Raw genomic sequence first — 16,759 nt, 5'->3', positions numbered from 1 at the left:
ACCATTGGAGGATGGATTTGTGCGAATTCCAGAAGACAAACACCAAGTTGGCATTTATCTGCTAATGGCAATTTAAATCAATTACTAGTTTCGGCCTGTCTTCCTCTGGCCTCAAGACTACATTCAACAAAGGTTAACCTGTAGCACCAGGACTCAAGATGAGTAAGATGCAAAATCCAGAAAACAAAATGTTATGCAGTTGGAAATCATTACAAAGTACCTTAAAGGAGTCACACATGGAAAGGGTTGCATGGACATAGAAACTGGCTTAATCCTTAATCCTGGCTCTAGTGCTCCTCTTCTTTCATTTTTAAAATGCTATCCCTGGTTATTTCCAGTGTCACCCCCCACCCACCCACCCAGGTGCTCCTCATACAGGTGTATACTACGTACCTCTAGATAAAATGGCCTATGAAGTATGCCCCTAAAAGTTGTGCAGTGTGCACCAATCTGCACCTGCTCTGCAGTGGCCATGAGCTCAGGACAAATGACCAGATGTTTCACTCACCTTAACGGTCTTAGCTGTAAGGACATGAGCTTTTGAAAAATGTGAGCTAGCAAGCTCTTTGTGGGCAGGTTTTCTTCAATATCCCTCCACAGAACAGAACCTGAGGGCCATAGACCATTGGCATCAATGAAACTGCTCAAAGTGAATGTAAAATGTTGTGCTTTTTTAAATAAGAGATTTAGTAAGTTTCATTAGCTTTTCAAAGAGGGCTATAATCCACCCCCCAATTTAAGAACCACTGCTAGATGGGGATCCCTGGGTGGCTCAGCAGTTTAGCGCCTGCCTTTGGCCCAGGGAGTGATCCTGGAGTCCTGGGATGAGTCCCACATCAGGCTCCCTGCATGGAGCCTGCTTCTCCCTCTGCCTATGTCTCTGCCTCTCTGTGTCTCTCATGAATAAATACATAAAATCTAAAAAAGAAAACAACAACAGCAGCAAAAAAAAAAAAAAAAAAACCACTGCTAGAAACCTCAGCAGATGTTAGGCAGATAAGTGATGAATATATACTTTGTGACGAACCCTCAGTAACTCTTAAACTAACCCTAATTCAAAACACAAAATAGAACCCCCGCACCTAGCACCTCTGTCAACAGAGGCAAATCTGTCATCTCCCCATTTGAATTTTTTCTCCAGCAGCAAAGAAGGTAGACAAGATGATATACCTGTGGGCTCAGAAGAGTTAGGTACAGACTTGTGCCTAGAGAGAAGGCTTGCCTTAAATCACTCTATGCATGCAGGGTTTTGTTTTGGTTTTTTGGTTTTTTTTTTTTTTAGGCATGCAGGTTTGATACAGTCTAATTCTCAAGGGCTCTAGTTGGGGAAATTCCACTTGGCCTAACTAGCTCAAGGTTAAAAAAATACTCTGCAAAATCTTGAGGTTCCCTTCAGGAATGGGAAGCTAAAAATGAAACACAATACTCTCATAGGTAATTGGAGGAAAATACCAAAGTCCCCATCAATTTTAAGTACAGTAACTTCTACTGCAAAATCTATTCTTTGTCCCCAAATCAGACTAAAGATTACATATAAAAACAAAGTGAGATTGTGCTACAAATTTCCCCAATGATGACACCACAAAATGGCAAAATGAAAAATATTTAATACACAAAAAAAGCAAACAGAATCAACTGGTATTAAGGGCATTTCATAGTGCAAAAACCAGAAAGATACAGAGTCATTAACTTATTGGTGCTTAAAACTAGGCAAAAACATGTGAAAATGTCTCCTTTCCTTAGTGAGCTGGGGACTATTCAAAAAGTTATTTACATTGTTTTTTTCCTGCCCACTTTATGAAACCATATTTGCTGCACTCCTGTTGATTATGCTTACCTGATCAGATATGTCATTTGGGAAACTGCATGTTTTCTGTATAGTGACAGTGCATTTTAGGCAACCTACTCAAGTGCATGCAGAAAATTTTTGTCCATCCAGACCACAACAGAGCACTTCTACTATCCAAATTTACACACACTTCTCTCAGAACCTAGAAACAGAACTCTTTTTTAGTCAAGAGCTTCAGAGCAAGGAAAGGCTGTATGAGTCAGAGGTGCAGGTACAAGGAAGCAACATAGGCTCTGCTAGGCAGGCACTTGAGGGGAGCTTGTGCTCAGTTTCCAGGACATGAGGTATTCTGAATATATACCCCAGAGCTTGGTAGAGCCATTTTTTTAACATGTCATTCAAGGCAGTGTATATAGGTTAAGCTGCTCCAGCATTCTTGGTCTCCATAACAAACTATGAGGTAGAAAGCGTAGTTATGTGTGTTCTGTTAAAAGGTAAGAAAAATGTCAAGAGTGGGACAGACGGTGGAAGGGCCTTACCCCTTTATCTCTATCCAAGGGACTTAACAGTGCCTCGCTACAGACTATGGACAGAGTCCTAGGCAGAGGCTGCTTAGAATTTCTACCTTGCCAAAGTGCCAAGGAGCCCAGAAACATTTCATTCCCCTTTTAAAACATTTTCTATTATTTTTAAAAGGAGGAAAGAAAAATATGAGAGGAGACATTTTATAAGGAAGTGAAAAACAAGACAAATTATGGGGGGGAGGGGATGAAGAGCCTCCTGTAGGAAGAGGGAAGGCTGCCCTCAGTTTCTTAGTGCTGAGACAATAGGGGTGCTCATTCCCGTTTCTCATCATGGACACAAAGGAAGCCTCAACTACAAGCTGTTTTTTATTAGATAGTAGCTCTGATGTCACAGCTTCTCTTCCTTATCCACCACCTACCTCCACTAAAGAAAAAAATTCCCCAGAACTGACTGGAACAGAGGAATCTTATCCAAAGATACTATGGTTGCAGCAACCCAGGGGATGATACAGAAGGTCTCTGATATAAAAGTAATATCCAAAAGTAGATCACTTTGAACTCTGAGGAAAAAAGAGCAACAAAAAGGGAAGAAGGAAAAAAGGAGAAATCTATGACATTAGTTACTGTTAAAAAAAAAAATGCCTTGGGATAAGACATTAGGTGCTCTAATAAATTGTCAGTGTCATAGGGATGTCAATTTTCAAGAAAGCATTTGCCAAATTATAGCAACTATTCTGAGAAAGGAATTACTCTGACAGCACTATTTGACCCTTTTTAAGATCCCTGACCTAATCTACCCCAAGAAATGAGGACTACGCCTTGTTGCCCTATGCTCCCAGATGACACTGAATATGGATCCAGGGTGAAGAAAAACAATCTGCAGGAGAAGCAGCATGGAGGACTTCAGATAAGCTACCAAGAAGTATCAGCTACCTATGTCTGCAGACACACAAATCTGCAACATTTTCAGTCATTTGAAAAGCTCTGATACAGGCACAGTAAACCCAAGGGGTTCTTAATATTCTATTTTCTTTAACAATGCCACATTTGCCAATAATGACGTTACTTGGGATTGCACATTCCTTCTATCGAAAGATCTCAGAATGCTGGGGGGACCTGCTCCCATAGGAGAGAAGAGATCTGGTGGCTCCTTTAAAGGAAAACTGTAGCAATGGTGACCAAGGAAAGCACTGTCCACTGATAGGACATATCAGAGCAATCTGGAAAAAGTGTCCTCAAATTAGATCAGGGAGTCACCTGAACCACTATCTCAGACACTTTCAGTTTAGCTTTAGAGCCTCAGTATCTCTCCTCATATGCTAAACGGCAACTCTACTAATCACCATCTGGGAGTTTCCAGCAAAGTAACCTCAACATACCCTATGGCAGTGCAAAATTCCACACATTTGTAAACATTGTACTTCTTGCTTTTGGCACAGGGAAGAGCTTATAGGTTCTTTATCTTTGAAGTGAAAGTTCAAAACATAGCTAGTTCCTATTCTATAGCCACTTTCAGCAAAGGCATTAGCAGTCTTGATACTATATGTGTATAATATATACCCATGAATGAAGAGAACCATCAAAATAAGTTTTTCTTTAGGATGCCAATCAACAATTTAAACGGATACTTGGCTAAAAGGAAAACAATGGCTTCACAGTATCTAAAGGCATGTACTTTCAGAAGTTCACATGACTCTGTGGGGAAAAAAAACAAATATCTGGTTAAGAAGTTTCCTCCTTTCTAAAGAGAACCAAGAGATAACGCTACGATAGTTTCAGTTTCGTAGAATCCAAGATCTAACATTCATCAATTTCTTATCAATGACTGTTCAAAGAAGCCAACAATGCACTGAATTAACATTTACAAAAAAATGTTACAAATGATCCTGACCTTTAAAAATAAATTCTTACAAACAACACAATGTTCCACAAAGCATTATATACACCTAAGTATACATAAATTATTATTAAAACACAACTACATATTTCAAATGCTTGGCAGTGATTTCATCTCATATTAGAAAAGTTCATGGCAGTTTGTAGGCTGGCTCGGCAGACACAGACCCATTGGTTCAAGCCTAGGATTGTGAATCTTTGCTATTTCATAGGTGGACTGTGGGGAGATGGCAATATGCAGCTGAAGGCTTCGTCTTAAGATTTTCATAAAGTCTGATTTAAGTATTTAACACAAAAGCATAGCAGATATTATACGTATGGTGCAAGTACAGCAACTCATTCATTAACTCAATGAGACAGGAGACATTTTTGGTATAACCTAGAAATTCATGGTTTTTCTAAGGATTTGTCATTTTTGCTCTGAGCTTACTGTCCAGGATAACATGGTCATACATATTAAATGGCAATTAAAATAAGAAATTTGGTGCTAGAGCACCTGGCTGGCTCAGTAAGGAGAGTATGAGTCTCTTGATCTCAAGCTCCACGCTGGGCGTAGAGATTACTTAAAAAAATAAAAAAATAAAGGAAAGTAAAGAAATGCTAATGCAGGCGCTAATGCAGGATGATTTCATTAATCACAAGATCACAAGTCTATGATGTGATGCAGCAGAAACAATCAACTCCACTGCACCTAGTTTAGCAGATCCTTTCCTCACAATCAAGATTTCAACTCAAGCACCTGAGAGTTAGAGGGGGAGACATGGAGACAAGTCAGATGGGCCGCTGGAAAAGAGGGATAAACTGGCAGCTTATTCTAACCACAACTAAAAGATAAATGGTAGTGTGTAGAAATTAAGAGTTTATCTCAAAGAAGTAAAACTACGAAGACTTCACATACAAACCATGTTTCACTTTCATGGCAGTGAATAAAATAAAACTGTACCGCAGTGGCATTGAAAAAAAAATCAAAAATGAAATCAAGATGGTTTAAAGTCTCTTGCAAGTAAAGAATTGCTCTGACAACACTATTTGGCTCTTTGTAGGATCCTTGGCCCATTCTACCCCTAGAAATGAGGACTCCTCCTTGCTGTCCTATGCTCCCACAAGACATTAAATATAGATTCAGGGTGAAGCGGAGAAGCAGCATCCTAGACCTCAGATAAGCAACTGAGGAATATCAGCTCTTGCCCTATAAATTGCAGTCACTCACGAGGTTCCTGCTAGAGGGACAGTAAACCCACATGTAGGTTTATTCTAATATTCACAGCTCAAACATGCAGCTTGGGATCTTCTAAGCAAAGTATTTAGTGGTAACAGGAACTGTATAAAATCCCAAGTGAGCAAGGGGTAAAGGAAAGCTGAGTAGCATAAAGAAGATCCTGTGCTAGGCAAGGATGTATGAAAATTAGCATCAAATATCTACAAATAAATACAATTTTTAAATTTTTCCTTAAGTTCTCTAAAAAACTGCAGCTTTACATAAGAGGAATCAGAGGGTACAAGTGCAGATCCCCAGCTCTTCCTTTCCATCCTTTAAGTCATCACCTGCAAAAGCCCCTGACTGGCAAAAATCAGACAAAATTAAGGGCTATCAAACTATTATGAAGAGAGAAGCACTAAGGACAAAATAGGGAAGGGAGACCTTTAGCTTGCTGCAGTGGCAGAGCATTCAGCAAGGTCGAATGGAGCACTGAAGTCCGATGACTTGCTCTACTTTGAGGGGGGAAAACTCCTGTCCCTGATACCTAAAGAGAGCAAGAGCTGGGTTTCCTTCCCTAAGAAGGAAGAATACTGGTTCAAAATGGTTCAGGTTCCTCTGCACCTTCATCTGTCCTCTCCCTTATCTGATTATATAAGAAAAGATGACATTTAGTGGGCCTTTTCTCTTTGGGGAAAAGGTGTTAAAAGTCATTATTCTTCCTAAAGTCCTACTTTGGCTGCAAGTCACATTTTGTCAGATTTTAAGACGATGAGCATCTTGAATCCAAATACAACAAACACCTTTTAAATATTTAGCAAATAATGAGAAGGAAGTGAGTATAGTTTCAGGATTTACAAGTGACTCGGGTTTTAGTAACAGTTGCATCACTAGCTGTGACTCTTGGCTATCATTTAATCTTTTAGCCTCAAGTGCAAAGTAACAGGGGTTGAGTAGAAGAGTGCATTCTAGTTTTAAACTTCTAGAACTTTTAACAAAACTCCCTGTCAAGAAATTAGGTATGATGCTAAAAGTGATCCTGTTCATTGTACTTCTTGTAACTGGGAAAACCCTTCCTCCTAGGGTAGGGCTTCCCAAAGTGTGGTCTGTGGACCACTTGATCAGTTACCAGGAATACATGTTCTAATGGAAGGATAACCCTGGTAGGGGGCAGGGAGAGACAGAGAGACGGGGAGGCATTGTTTGAGTTTGGTTTTTTTTTTTTCTCTTTTCTCTTTTTTTTTTTTTTAACTTGTGCTTAACAAGCAAACCAGGTGATTTTTCAATCCATAAATTTGTTAATTCTAGGGCCATGGTCTTCAAAATCTCATATGCACACCCATGGGTATACATCAAGATTTCTTCCATAGGGAGGCGCACTTGGGTGGCTCAGTTAAGCAGCTACCTTTGGCTCAGTTTGTGATCCCAGGGTCCTAGGATCGAGCCCCACATTGGGCTCCCTGATCAATGGGCAGCCTGCTTCTCCCTCTCCGCCACTTGCGCTCTCTCACATGTACTTGCTCTCTCTCAAATAAATCTTTTTTTTTTTTTTTAAAGGATTTTTTTCCATGGGGACAGCAGACAAGGATATGGATAAGCACATCAGCTTAAAGATCTTCAATTTCCATATGTATTGCTCTAAGACTACGTGCTCAGATAAGGATTCTTCAGATCTAACATTTTTCTTTAATTATTTTCATTTTCACAACTGCCATGTTCTGAATTTCCAAAAGAAAGGCTGACTCTCGCCCATCTAGAATCTTACTATGGGGCATTGCCTCAGAATGTAAAAAACACTCTGGAGACAATCAAACAAAAGAACAACAACAAAAAAAAACCAGAAAATTCTCAAGGGACAATGAGGACAGAGTAAAGCAGAGAGCTTAGTTTAAAACTCTGCACCACATCGATCTTAGGACTATAATTGAGAAGGTTGTGCCAGAAATGTGATAATGTATTTATTTGAATTAAAAATAAAGTCAAACATCTTCTGCATGAAAATGAAATCTGATCTGGCTGGTGAATTTTAAAATGAGAACAGGCTTTGCTACTTTAAATGATAGTACTTTTCCTATAAATTCCATCAGCTAAACCTACAGCTAGCTCCAAGGCTTTGAGAAAAACATTTTTAAGGCACATATACAACATATTGGATAGAGTATCCTTTGTAAGTACTTAATTTTAAAAATTTAGAGGTCACATTAAACACGTGCAAAAGGAAAACTAACCTAGAATGACAGCCAGGAAATGGGAGGAGGAACTGCTTAGAAAGGGGCACAGGTGAACACTCTAAGGGGACAGAAACGGTCCAGGGCTTGTTTTAGATTGGCTGCTCAGATGTCTACAACTCACCAGAAAAGAATATTGTTTGCTAATCATACCCCAAGGTGTAAAATGTGCAAAAGATTATATATATTTTTTCAAAATTCTTTCAGAGGTATGTTAGCAAAAATGCTCAATACTTGGGACGCCTGGGTGGCTCAGAGGTTGAGCATCTGCCTTCAACTCAGGGCGTGATTCTGCGATTGAGTCCCACATCGGGCTTCCTGCAAAGAGCCTGCTTCTCCCTCTGCCTGTGTTTCTGCCTCTCTCTGTGTGTCTCTCATGAATAAATAAATCTTAAAAAAAAAAAAAAAGCTCAATAACTGTTCTAGGCACACATGGAAGAAATCTCGTTTTCAAGACTTTTCTTTTGGCTTATCCAAATTGTGCAGCCTGACTCCAACTATAAAGTGATCTACAGCACTACATAACTTCACTAATCAAATTACTTATGTTTTTTTCATTGTTAGCTCTAATATTTTTCTAACAGCCACCCTATCTTGATGCCTAAGAACATTCCATAACAGAAAAAAAAAGAACAGGGAATAAAATTAACTGAAGAAATAATAAATCTTCAAGTAACTTTGTAAGTGAATGAATTAATGTACTTTTGTTTGTACTGGCAGTTGCTTTCTCCCAGATCCTCCTCTTTAAAGAGAGTAAAAGTAATGAACGTATTTTTTCATGTTAACGGGAGTCCCCCAAATTGACACTGTAGTTCTAAAGAACTCATTCTCAAAATTCCTCTACGTATAGAAGCAAAAATGTCGTGAAACACAGATGTTTACATAAATAAATAAACAGATGCAGCGGGTTATGCTGAGTAGAGATGCTGAATACTGAAATTTTGATACATGCTCTAGCTCTGTTAGTATTTCTCTACAATTCACTGAGTCAGCTATGCTATAAAAACCTTAATCACCAACTGAATCTCTTTCTTGCATATAGGGCAAGAAGCCCCAGCCTTCTTCAATCTTCTGGCACAGTGAAAACAAGTGACAAGATGGCCTGTCCTCCCATGAATAATGTTCCCGTCTCGTGGTCTTTTCTCACACAGACTACACGGCTTCAAGAGATTCTGGCAATCCTCCATGTTTTCTGTATCTGTTCTCTGTTCAAAAAGGTTATCTGATGGTTCTCCCATGCTTGATATGGTTTCTTGGCTTTCAGAACTGTGGGCCAAATCCAAGAATTCCACTGAGGGATCAAAAAGCTTGGGGTTTTTTTCTTCCTTTGTACATACATCTTTAGGCCTAACAACTGGAGCTGATATGGTTCTTCGGCAATCAGGGACATCAATGCCTTCATTTTCCTTCTTCTCGGGTATGGCAGTGATATCAGACGTGGAGAGAGAATGGGTTAACTTAGAGCAATCTGAATACCAATCCTTCCTCAATGCCCAGCAACGAAAACAGTACCTCTTGCTTGGAGAGTTAAATTTCTTGCACTCAGTACACTGCCACTCATCCTAAAACGACAAGTGCAGCCAATTAATATTCAGTGGTGAACATGAAACTGAGAAAAAGGGAGAATAGGCCAAATCTCAACATCTCACCAAGCTAGTCAGAATCCAGACATTCCACATCAGTGGTCTAGCCTTGCATGTGAACAAATCCCACAGCCACATGTAAGAAAGTCTTGAGAAGTTTTACAAGGACAGTGACACAATAGCCATTTCAAGTCAAAATATGAAACAGCTATCTTTAAGAAAGTTAAACTCATTATTCTGGAGATCTTGCTAGTCTGGATGGAATTTACATTGCTTGCTTTTCCCTGCTGCCTTCTTTTTAGTTCATTTCTCATTGTACAACTTACTCTTTTATTGAGCAAGACACTAAAAAATGAAGAAAAGCTAATATTCTCATTCCTTCCCATTAAGAAATGTTATAAAATTTGGCAAAAAGGAACCTAAAATTAAAATGAGGTTTGAAAACTACATTACTCAAGCTCTCACACTGCTCTCAGGATCAGAGGTTACAAACTCTATGCCTAAGCCCTACCCTCTGAAAAATGAATGTTCCGTCTTTGGATGCCGGTAACTTTTTGCCTACTTCTCCATATTCAAATTAGGAGATACTAGAGCTCAACAAATTTTAAATGCCTTGCTTAATGCAAAGGTAGCTACCTAGAACAAGAGTATTTAATGTGGATAACTGCCTGGTTTTTTGACAGGACCAATGATTTGACACAGGCAGACTTGGTAATTTTCGGAATGAAGGCTGCACACTTCAAGTTTAGAAGGCATAATTCAACTGCCTAGGCCAAGAGACAGGGGACACAATAATCTATTAAACTGGATGGTCCTAGGGGCACCTGGGTGGCTCAGTGGTCGAGTATCTGCATCTGCTCAGGTCATGATCCCGGGGTCCTGGGATCGAGTCCTGCATCAGGCTCCCCACAGCGAGCCTGCTTCTTCTTCTGCCTGTGTCTCTGCCTGTGTCTCATGAATAAATAAATAAAATCTTAAAAAATATAATAAAATAAATAAACTGGATGGTCCTCAGAGACCCTCAAAACATTCTTGCCAGTTTAAGATCCTTAGATCTAAAAAAAAAAAAAAGAAAAAAAAAGATCCTCGGATCTCATCTGAAATGCTATAGAGAGGGATGCCTGGGTGGCTCAGTGGTTGAGTGTCTGCATCTGCTCAGGTCATGATCCCGGGGTCCTGGGATCGAGTCCCACATCAGGCTCCCCACAAAGAGCCTGCTTCACCCTCTGCCTATGTCTCTACCTGTGTCTCTCATGAACAAATAAACAAAATCTTAAAGAAAAAAATGAAATGCTATACGGATACTCAAAAGGACTTCATAAAGACTTAGAACTCGTAACTAATGGTGTGTCACAGTCTAATTGGCATCACTTTTTCTTCTTTAGTAGTACATAAAATAATAGGGCTTATTAAATTCAATGGCATCTTTGATTTGATGAAATACAGTCTATTTGCTTAAATAGGTTTTCTGGGCCCAAGTAGCCATAGAAGTCTGATTAAGATGGAAACACTTATCTCTGCTATTTGTATTATGGTCAAGAAAACTTAATGGACCAATATATTCCACCTTATTACTTAGCTATGCACAGATTAATTTGCAATGCATTATCATAATGGTCAATAGTGGCGGGCTGGGAGTTGGGGGAGGATCAACACCAGAGACAACCTACAACTTTTCTATCCCCAAGCAGCAAACTGTAAAATCCCCTCCCTTCTCCTTCCCCCACCACCCTCTTTTCCAGCAAGTTAGCTGAGGGAAGCATTGAAAGGAAAGTGGAGAACTAGAATGAAAAAAGAAAAGCAAGGTAAGGTCTGAGTCTAAACATCAGTTGTCACATTTGGTGACAAATCCACACTTAATACCTAATAGCTTAATGTTACATCTTCATTTACTAGCCCTCCATTAGTGTAAACTTGTGTAGAAATTAAGTCATTTTCCATTAATTTGTTTTTAAGAAAGCAGTGAAAACATGATCTTTATCCTTGACAAAGAATTTTAGATAGCTTATAGGTCTACCTATGGAGAGTTGTTTAGTGGGTAAAGTAGTACAGGACTATTTTAAATAACTCTGTGTATCCGCTGCATCACATCCAAAGAATTTTGTTAGCAGGGAGAAGGGCATACAGACAGGGATTTAAGTCACCCCTTTCAAGGTGGGGAGAGGATTAGATCAACTTATTCTCCTCTTCTCCAAATTCCAATAGCTCTAACAAGATATAGAGAAGCCAACATGTCTTAACATCAAGGAAAGGGAAATAGAAATGGGGGAAATGGCCTTCTGCAACACAAATGCACTGCTGGAACATTCACAGTGAAGACATGTGTGGTGCAAAACAGCTCTTCATACCTCAGAGGTAACTTCTACATCAGTATCGTCACTTATGGACTTAGAGTCCTCAAGGTCATCATTTTTTCCCACTTCAATCACCTGCAAGGCAAAGACATTTCATCAGTAAGGTTCACCTAGTTAAGATGAGGCTATAACCTGAGAGCAAAAGAGACCGAAGAGCTTCAATTTAAAGCTCACATTCTGCCTCTATCACTAGCACTTAAAAAGAAAATGGCATAAATGACTGTGCATGCCCAGCTGGCAGCTCAGTAGAAGAAATGATTGAAAAGTGTGCAAAAGGGTCACCAAATACAAGAGGGTACCCAAATGTATGATCTGAATTAAAATAAACAGTATCAGAATAGGAAAGCTACAAATCGTTAAATGTGGAAATTTTTTATTTTGGGAATCTAGGCAGGCAGACACAAGAATAAAGACTGCATGAAAAAAATGAAGTGAAAGACACTACATAAAATAAGGAACTGAGATGTGAAGAACGAAAACAAAGTATTTTATGAAAAGTAAATTTCGTATTCAAAAGTAAACCTAAAAAAAAAAACAACAAAAAAGTAAAACTAGTTATGTGATACTCTGGTTTTCCTATAAAAATGTGCCCATGGACCAGGAAACAAAGTCAAGAAATATGGGAAGTATCTTCTAAATTTTCAAATTTAGAATTTAAAATTCTAAAAATTAAGACCCTATTTTGTGATCTAGTAAATGGAGTAAAATCAATTATGGCACAATTAGGAACCTCAGTATGGCACACAAGTTTCTCATACAAGTTCAAGTATTTTAAGTCCCATCTCTTTTTTTTTTTTAAGATTTTATTTATTTATTCATGATAGACATAGAGAGAGAGAGAGAGAGAGAGAGAGGCAGAGAGAGAAGCAGGCTCCATGCCAGGAGCCTGATGCGGAACTCAATCCCCAGACTCCAGGACCACGCCCTAGGCCAAAGGCAGGCGCTAAACAGCTGAGCCACCCAGGGATCCCCCAGTCCCATCTCTCTCAATGGAAGTTTCCAAATGTCACCTTTGTCTTCTTTCAAGCCACTTGCAGTCTCTTCTAATGCTACTCATACAATTATTCTAGCAGGACCCACGCATCAATCTGCCTACAGACATACCAGGATATCCTTCAGGAACCCAAATCACTATGAAGATCTCCTAAAAAGATGAACCTATTTAGGTCTGTGTTTTGCTATATTTACTCAATAGATGTTTACTAAGAATCTTGTCAATGTCAACATTAGATCTGCTGTCCAATTTCTTTTGAGACTTGAGCACACGTTTCTATGACTCTTTACCTTGGTGTACTCACATTATGTGTATTCAAGAGTTCTAACTCTCTTCTTTCCTCTTACTTAAACTCTAAATTATGTAAGGAGAACTCACTTGTCTATTTCCATTTAGATATGAATGACTATGGAAGATACTGAGATGTCCAAAAACCAGGAAGTGTTTTTTCTACAGGCTGCTGTAGCCATTTAGAACTTTGATTTGGAGGGGCACCTGGCTCAGTCTATTAAAGCATCTGCCTTTGGCTCAGGTGGTGATCCCAGAGTCTTAGAATCAAGCCCCACATCAGGCTCCCTGTTCAGCAGGAAGTCTGCTTCTCCCTCTCCCTCTGACCCTCCTCACCCACCATTTGTGCATGCTCTAATAAATAAACAAAATCTTTAAAACAAAAACAACAACAACAACTCTGCCCCTTGTTAGCAAAGTAAGGTCTCCAGAATAAAAAACTCCACTTCTGAGAGATTAGACAAGTAGGAAAGGGCAGCTTCTTGGTTTTAAGGAAGAAGGAGTTATACCAATACAGTCCTAATCCTATTTTTAAGACAGTGTATTTTTAAGACAATGTGAATCTTAAAGCTGGATACAGGAAGACATTTAAAAGTAAAAGAGTGGTATTATGTGAGTCTTCTGTGGTACAGAGTCACATACCAGATCTGAACAGATTATACTATGTGCCCATAAATAGAACATGAAATTTTTCCAAACATACCTTTTTGTCTCTTACTTTTCCTACTTCTTCACTTGTTTGTTCAGTGTCTGCAGCTTCAACTTTTATTCCCACACCAAACTGCTCTGATACAGATTCATTCAAAAACCACAAGTCATCTGTGGTGTCTGAAACAATAGCAGTACCTATATCCTAAAAGAAAAAAACAAATGTGAGTTTCTGTAGTCAGAGGCTTATCGATGACACTGAACCAACAGAAATGACCCAAAAGTCAATATCTTCACACATCTCCAAAGAATACCTATAGCCTTTCTTCAGCAAACATCTATTTATTCAACAGGTACCTACCTAGCACCCACTATGTATAAACTAATGAATGGATATAGGGAGCCTGGCAAGGAATTTTCTATTTTAACAGTAAATAAGGTATAACATCTAAGAAACTGTACCAAAGAGCTCAAAAGCTAAAGACTCTGTAATTGCTCAAGTAAAAAAAAAAAAAAATCTGTTCCCTAAATTCCTTTCCAAAGATAGTACTCAAAGAATCTAGAAAACATTCCATTAACTGTGACATATTACTTCATGTTCAGTAATGTTTACTGAGGGGTGACTGGGTGGCTCAGCCAGTTAAGCATCCAACTCTTGACTTGGCCTCAGGTCATGATCTCAGGGTTGTGAGATCGAGCCCCATGTTGGGCTCTGTGCTCAGCAAGGAGTCTGAGGTTCTCCATCCCTCTGTTCGCTCATTCTCTCTAAATTAATTACTTAATTAACACCTTTTTAAAAATGTTTACTGGAGTACGAGAAATACTGATGGTAACTCGTATCTTCTATCTTCTTTCCTGGATTCCTGAACAACTTTAAATATAACCTTCTTTGTGCATTCACTTATGGATATTCCATGACATGCTTTTCTCCAATATTCCTAGGAAAGAACTTATTATTTTGCCACTATTCTATATCCATTCATTTCCTGAGCAAAAATTCACTGAACTCCTATTGCGTGTCAGATACTTTCCTAGGTACAAGGTAACAGAATAGAGTGCCCTGGACTTACATTTCAGTGGGAGCAAATACATAAACAAAATAGAATAACAGTTTTTCAAAGTGAGAAGTGTAAGAGAGAATATAAAATAAGATAAAGGAATAGAATGATTATGGTTTAAGTTAGGGTGTTAACACCAGAAGTAATAAAAGTGGTTAGATTTTGGATTTGCTTTGGATAAAGAACTGATAACCTGAATGTGATGTGTGACAGAGAAAGAAATCAATAATATCCCTTAGATTTGGCTGGAATAACTGGAGAGAAGGTAGATTTGTGAAAAAGGAAAGGCTAAATAGGAATGTATGGGAAAAAATTTAGAAAAAAAAAAAATCAAGAGCTCTGGTTTGAACATGTTAAATGTCAGATCATCTAACTGGAGGTGTTAAGTAGGCAGCTGAATTTAGAAGTTGGGCATTTAGAGAAGAGGTCAGGGCTGCAGATACAGATTTGAGCATCAGATGCACACAGATGGTACTTAAAGTCATAGCACTGAATGAGAATTCTTACAGAATGCAATGTGTGGTCAAGAGTAACCAAGAATGTTACTCTTCCATAAAAAAAAAACAAAAAGTTCCTCTTCAAATGTGACATTTACCTGATTTGTCTGTAAATCAGTCGAGCCATTACTTCTAGGTGTATAGTTGCTCCTCAGGTTTCCTAAAAACCACCAAGGCAGCCCAGCTACATCCCACTCCTCAAACCCAAGGTCCAGCTTAGATGTCTCATCTTGGGTTAAGTTTTTTATGAAGTCTTCATCTACAGCAGTCAAATGGAAAGGAAAGTAACTACGTACACAACACTAAGAATTAAAACTCACTTTGCAACACTTACAATCTCTTTATAAGACAGGCAAAGAGAAATTTCTATGGCCAGTATGAAAGAAACCAAAATCAAGTATCTCCCAGACCACCTCTCGAATTTAGGCCTTGTTCATTAGCAAATTATCATCTGCTTCTAGTATCATTACTTATCAAAAAATCTAAACTCTGAAGGCATTCAAACAATGACATTGTTCTAAGAGGATTTCAAAATGGTCATTTACTGCCATGTTAAGCATTCATACCATGGCAATAACTAAAGAAAGACTTGCTCTAGTACATGATGCCTGATAATAGCTTAATTCACTGAACTGCAAATGGTGGTGGCAGAATGCCCAACCTGAGATAAAAGCAAGGCAGTCCAGACCAAATGGGCCTTCACAAGGTTGTCAAGGCAGTCTCACTGCTACCACGTTATTTATGGATGTTCCTCACAAATTCATGTTTGGATAGGTAACGACCATTACAGAACACTGAACTCTAGGTTGTCTAAGTAAATATATACCTATGTCCTTTCTGGATCAATGGGCTCTTTTGGAGTTATCTAAGATCTAGTAATATTGCAAACTCGAAACATAAGAAGGCAACACATATTCCAACTAAAAGATCTCGTGTTATACACCCAAATGACATTCAAGGTGGTTACAAACATAAGTTTGTTGCTACCACACATCCCATCATCCAATCTTTTTTTGTTGTGCTTCCCTCCTTTCCCCCTCTCCTCTACCTCTTCCAAATGCACCAGCCATGCCAATGGCAACCACAGGTGTTTTAATGTGCTGAGGTACATGTGCTTGAAAACGTTTGCAACGCCCCTGTCCCTGTCAGAACAAAAGATGACCTTACCTACTTACAAATTATGTTGAACTCTGCCCATTAAATTCAGGGGAAAGTTCAGCTTTTTACTTACTCATTACTAAAATTATCAAAACCTAAATTCCTGAGATGATGCCATATTAAAGTTATCGTCTAGTCAAGCTAACATCTTGTAAAGGGAACAGAAACATCTCTTCCATATATACAAAGCCTGTCCTTTCTACCTACACACATTCCTGAAACTACTAAGCTCTTTACTCTCAAAATGTACAGCACAAACTACGTAATAGTCTCTTGAATTGGTGATTCTTATATTTCAAATAGCCTTCTGAGTAGCAAATAAGCAAGAACCTGCATTTAAGGAAAAATTTACACATTTAATACCATACAGACTGGGATAAGCTCCAAGGCAACTAGGTAGTTCAAAATTCAGTTGCATGATAAACGGATCCAATTTTAAACATATAAAACAATTTCAGCAGCATCACTTTCTGGGATGTTGTTAGAAGTCTAACCTGTCATTGCTCCAAGTGTGAGCCAGGTACCTAAACTAGAAACTATCATG

The 16,759-nt window shown here is 38.8% G+C and overlaps 1 protein-coding gene across 2 annotated transcripts in view; it reads right to left on the bottom strand.

Annotated features, from left to right (window-relative positions):
• Positions 1-1,587: 1,587 nt before the first annotated feature.
• Positions 1,588-16,759, bottom strand: part of MDM4 (MDM4 regulator of p53) — a 48,221-nt gene continuing 33,049 nt past the window's right edge. Inside the window, exons 8-11 of one of the 2 annotated variants that reach the window (XM_025991419.2) lie at positions 15,156-15,316; positions 13,558-13,707; positions 11,567-11,647; positions 1,588-9,197 (exon numbers count right to left, since the gene is read on the bottom strand). In XM_025991419.2, the coding sequence (XP_025847204.1) occupies positions 8,628-9,197; positions 11,567-11,647; positions 13,558-13,707; positions 15,156-15,316 (962 nt within the window). In that variant the 3' untranslated portion in view covers positions 1,588-8,627. The remainder of the gene's footprint in view (positions 9,198-11,566; positions 11,648-13,557; positions 13,708-15,155; positions 15,317-16,759) is intronic. The other variant, XR_012001770.1, reaches the window with a different exon arrangement.

This window comes from Vulpes vulpes, chromosome 5 (genome assembly GCF_048418805.1).
Source record: "Vulpes vulpes isolate BD-2025 chromosome 5, VulVul3, whole genome shotgun sequence".
Classification (NCBI taxonomy): domain Eukaryota; kingdom Metazoa; phylum Chordata; class Mammalia; order Carnivora; family Canidae; genus Vulpes; species Vulpes vulpes.
This window is presented reverse-complemented; position numbering and strand designations above follow the sequence as displayed.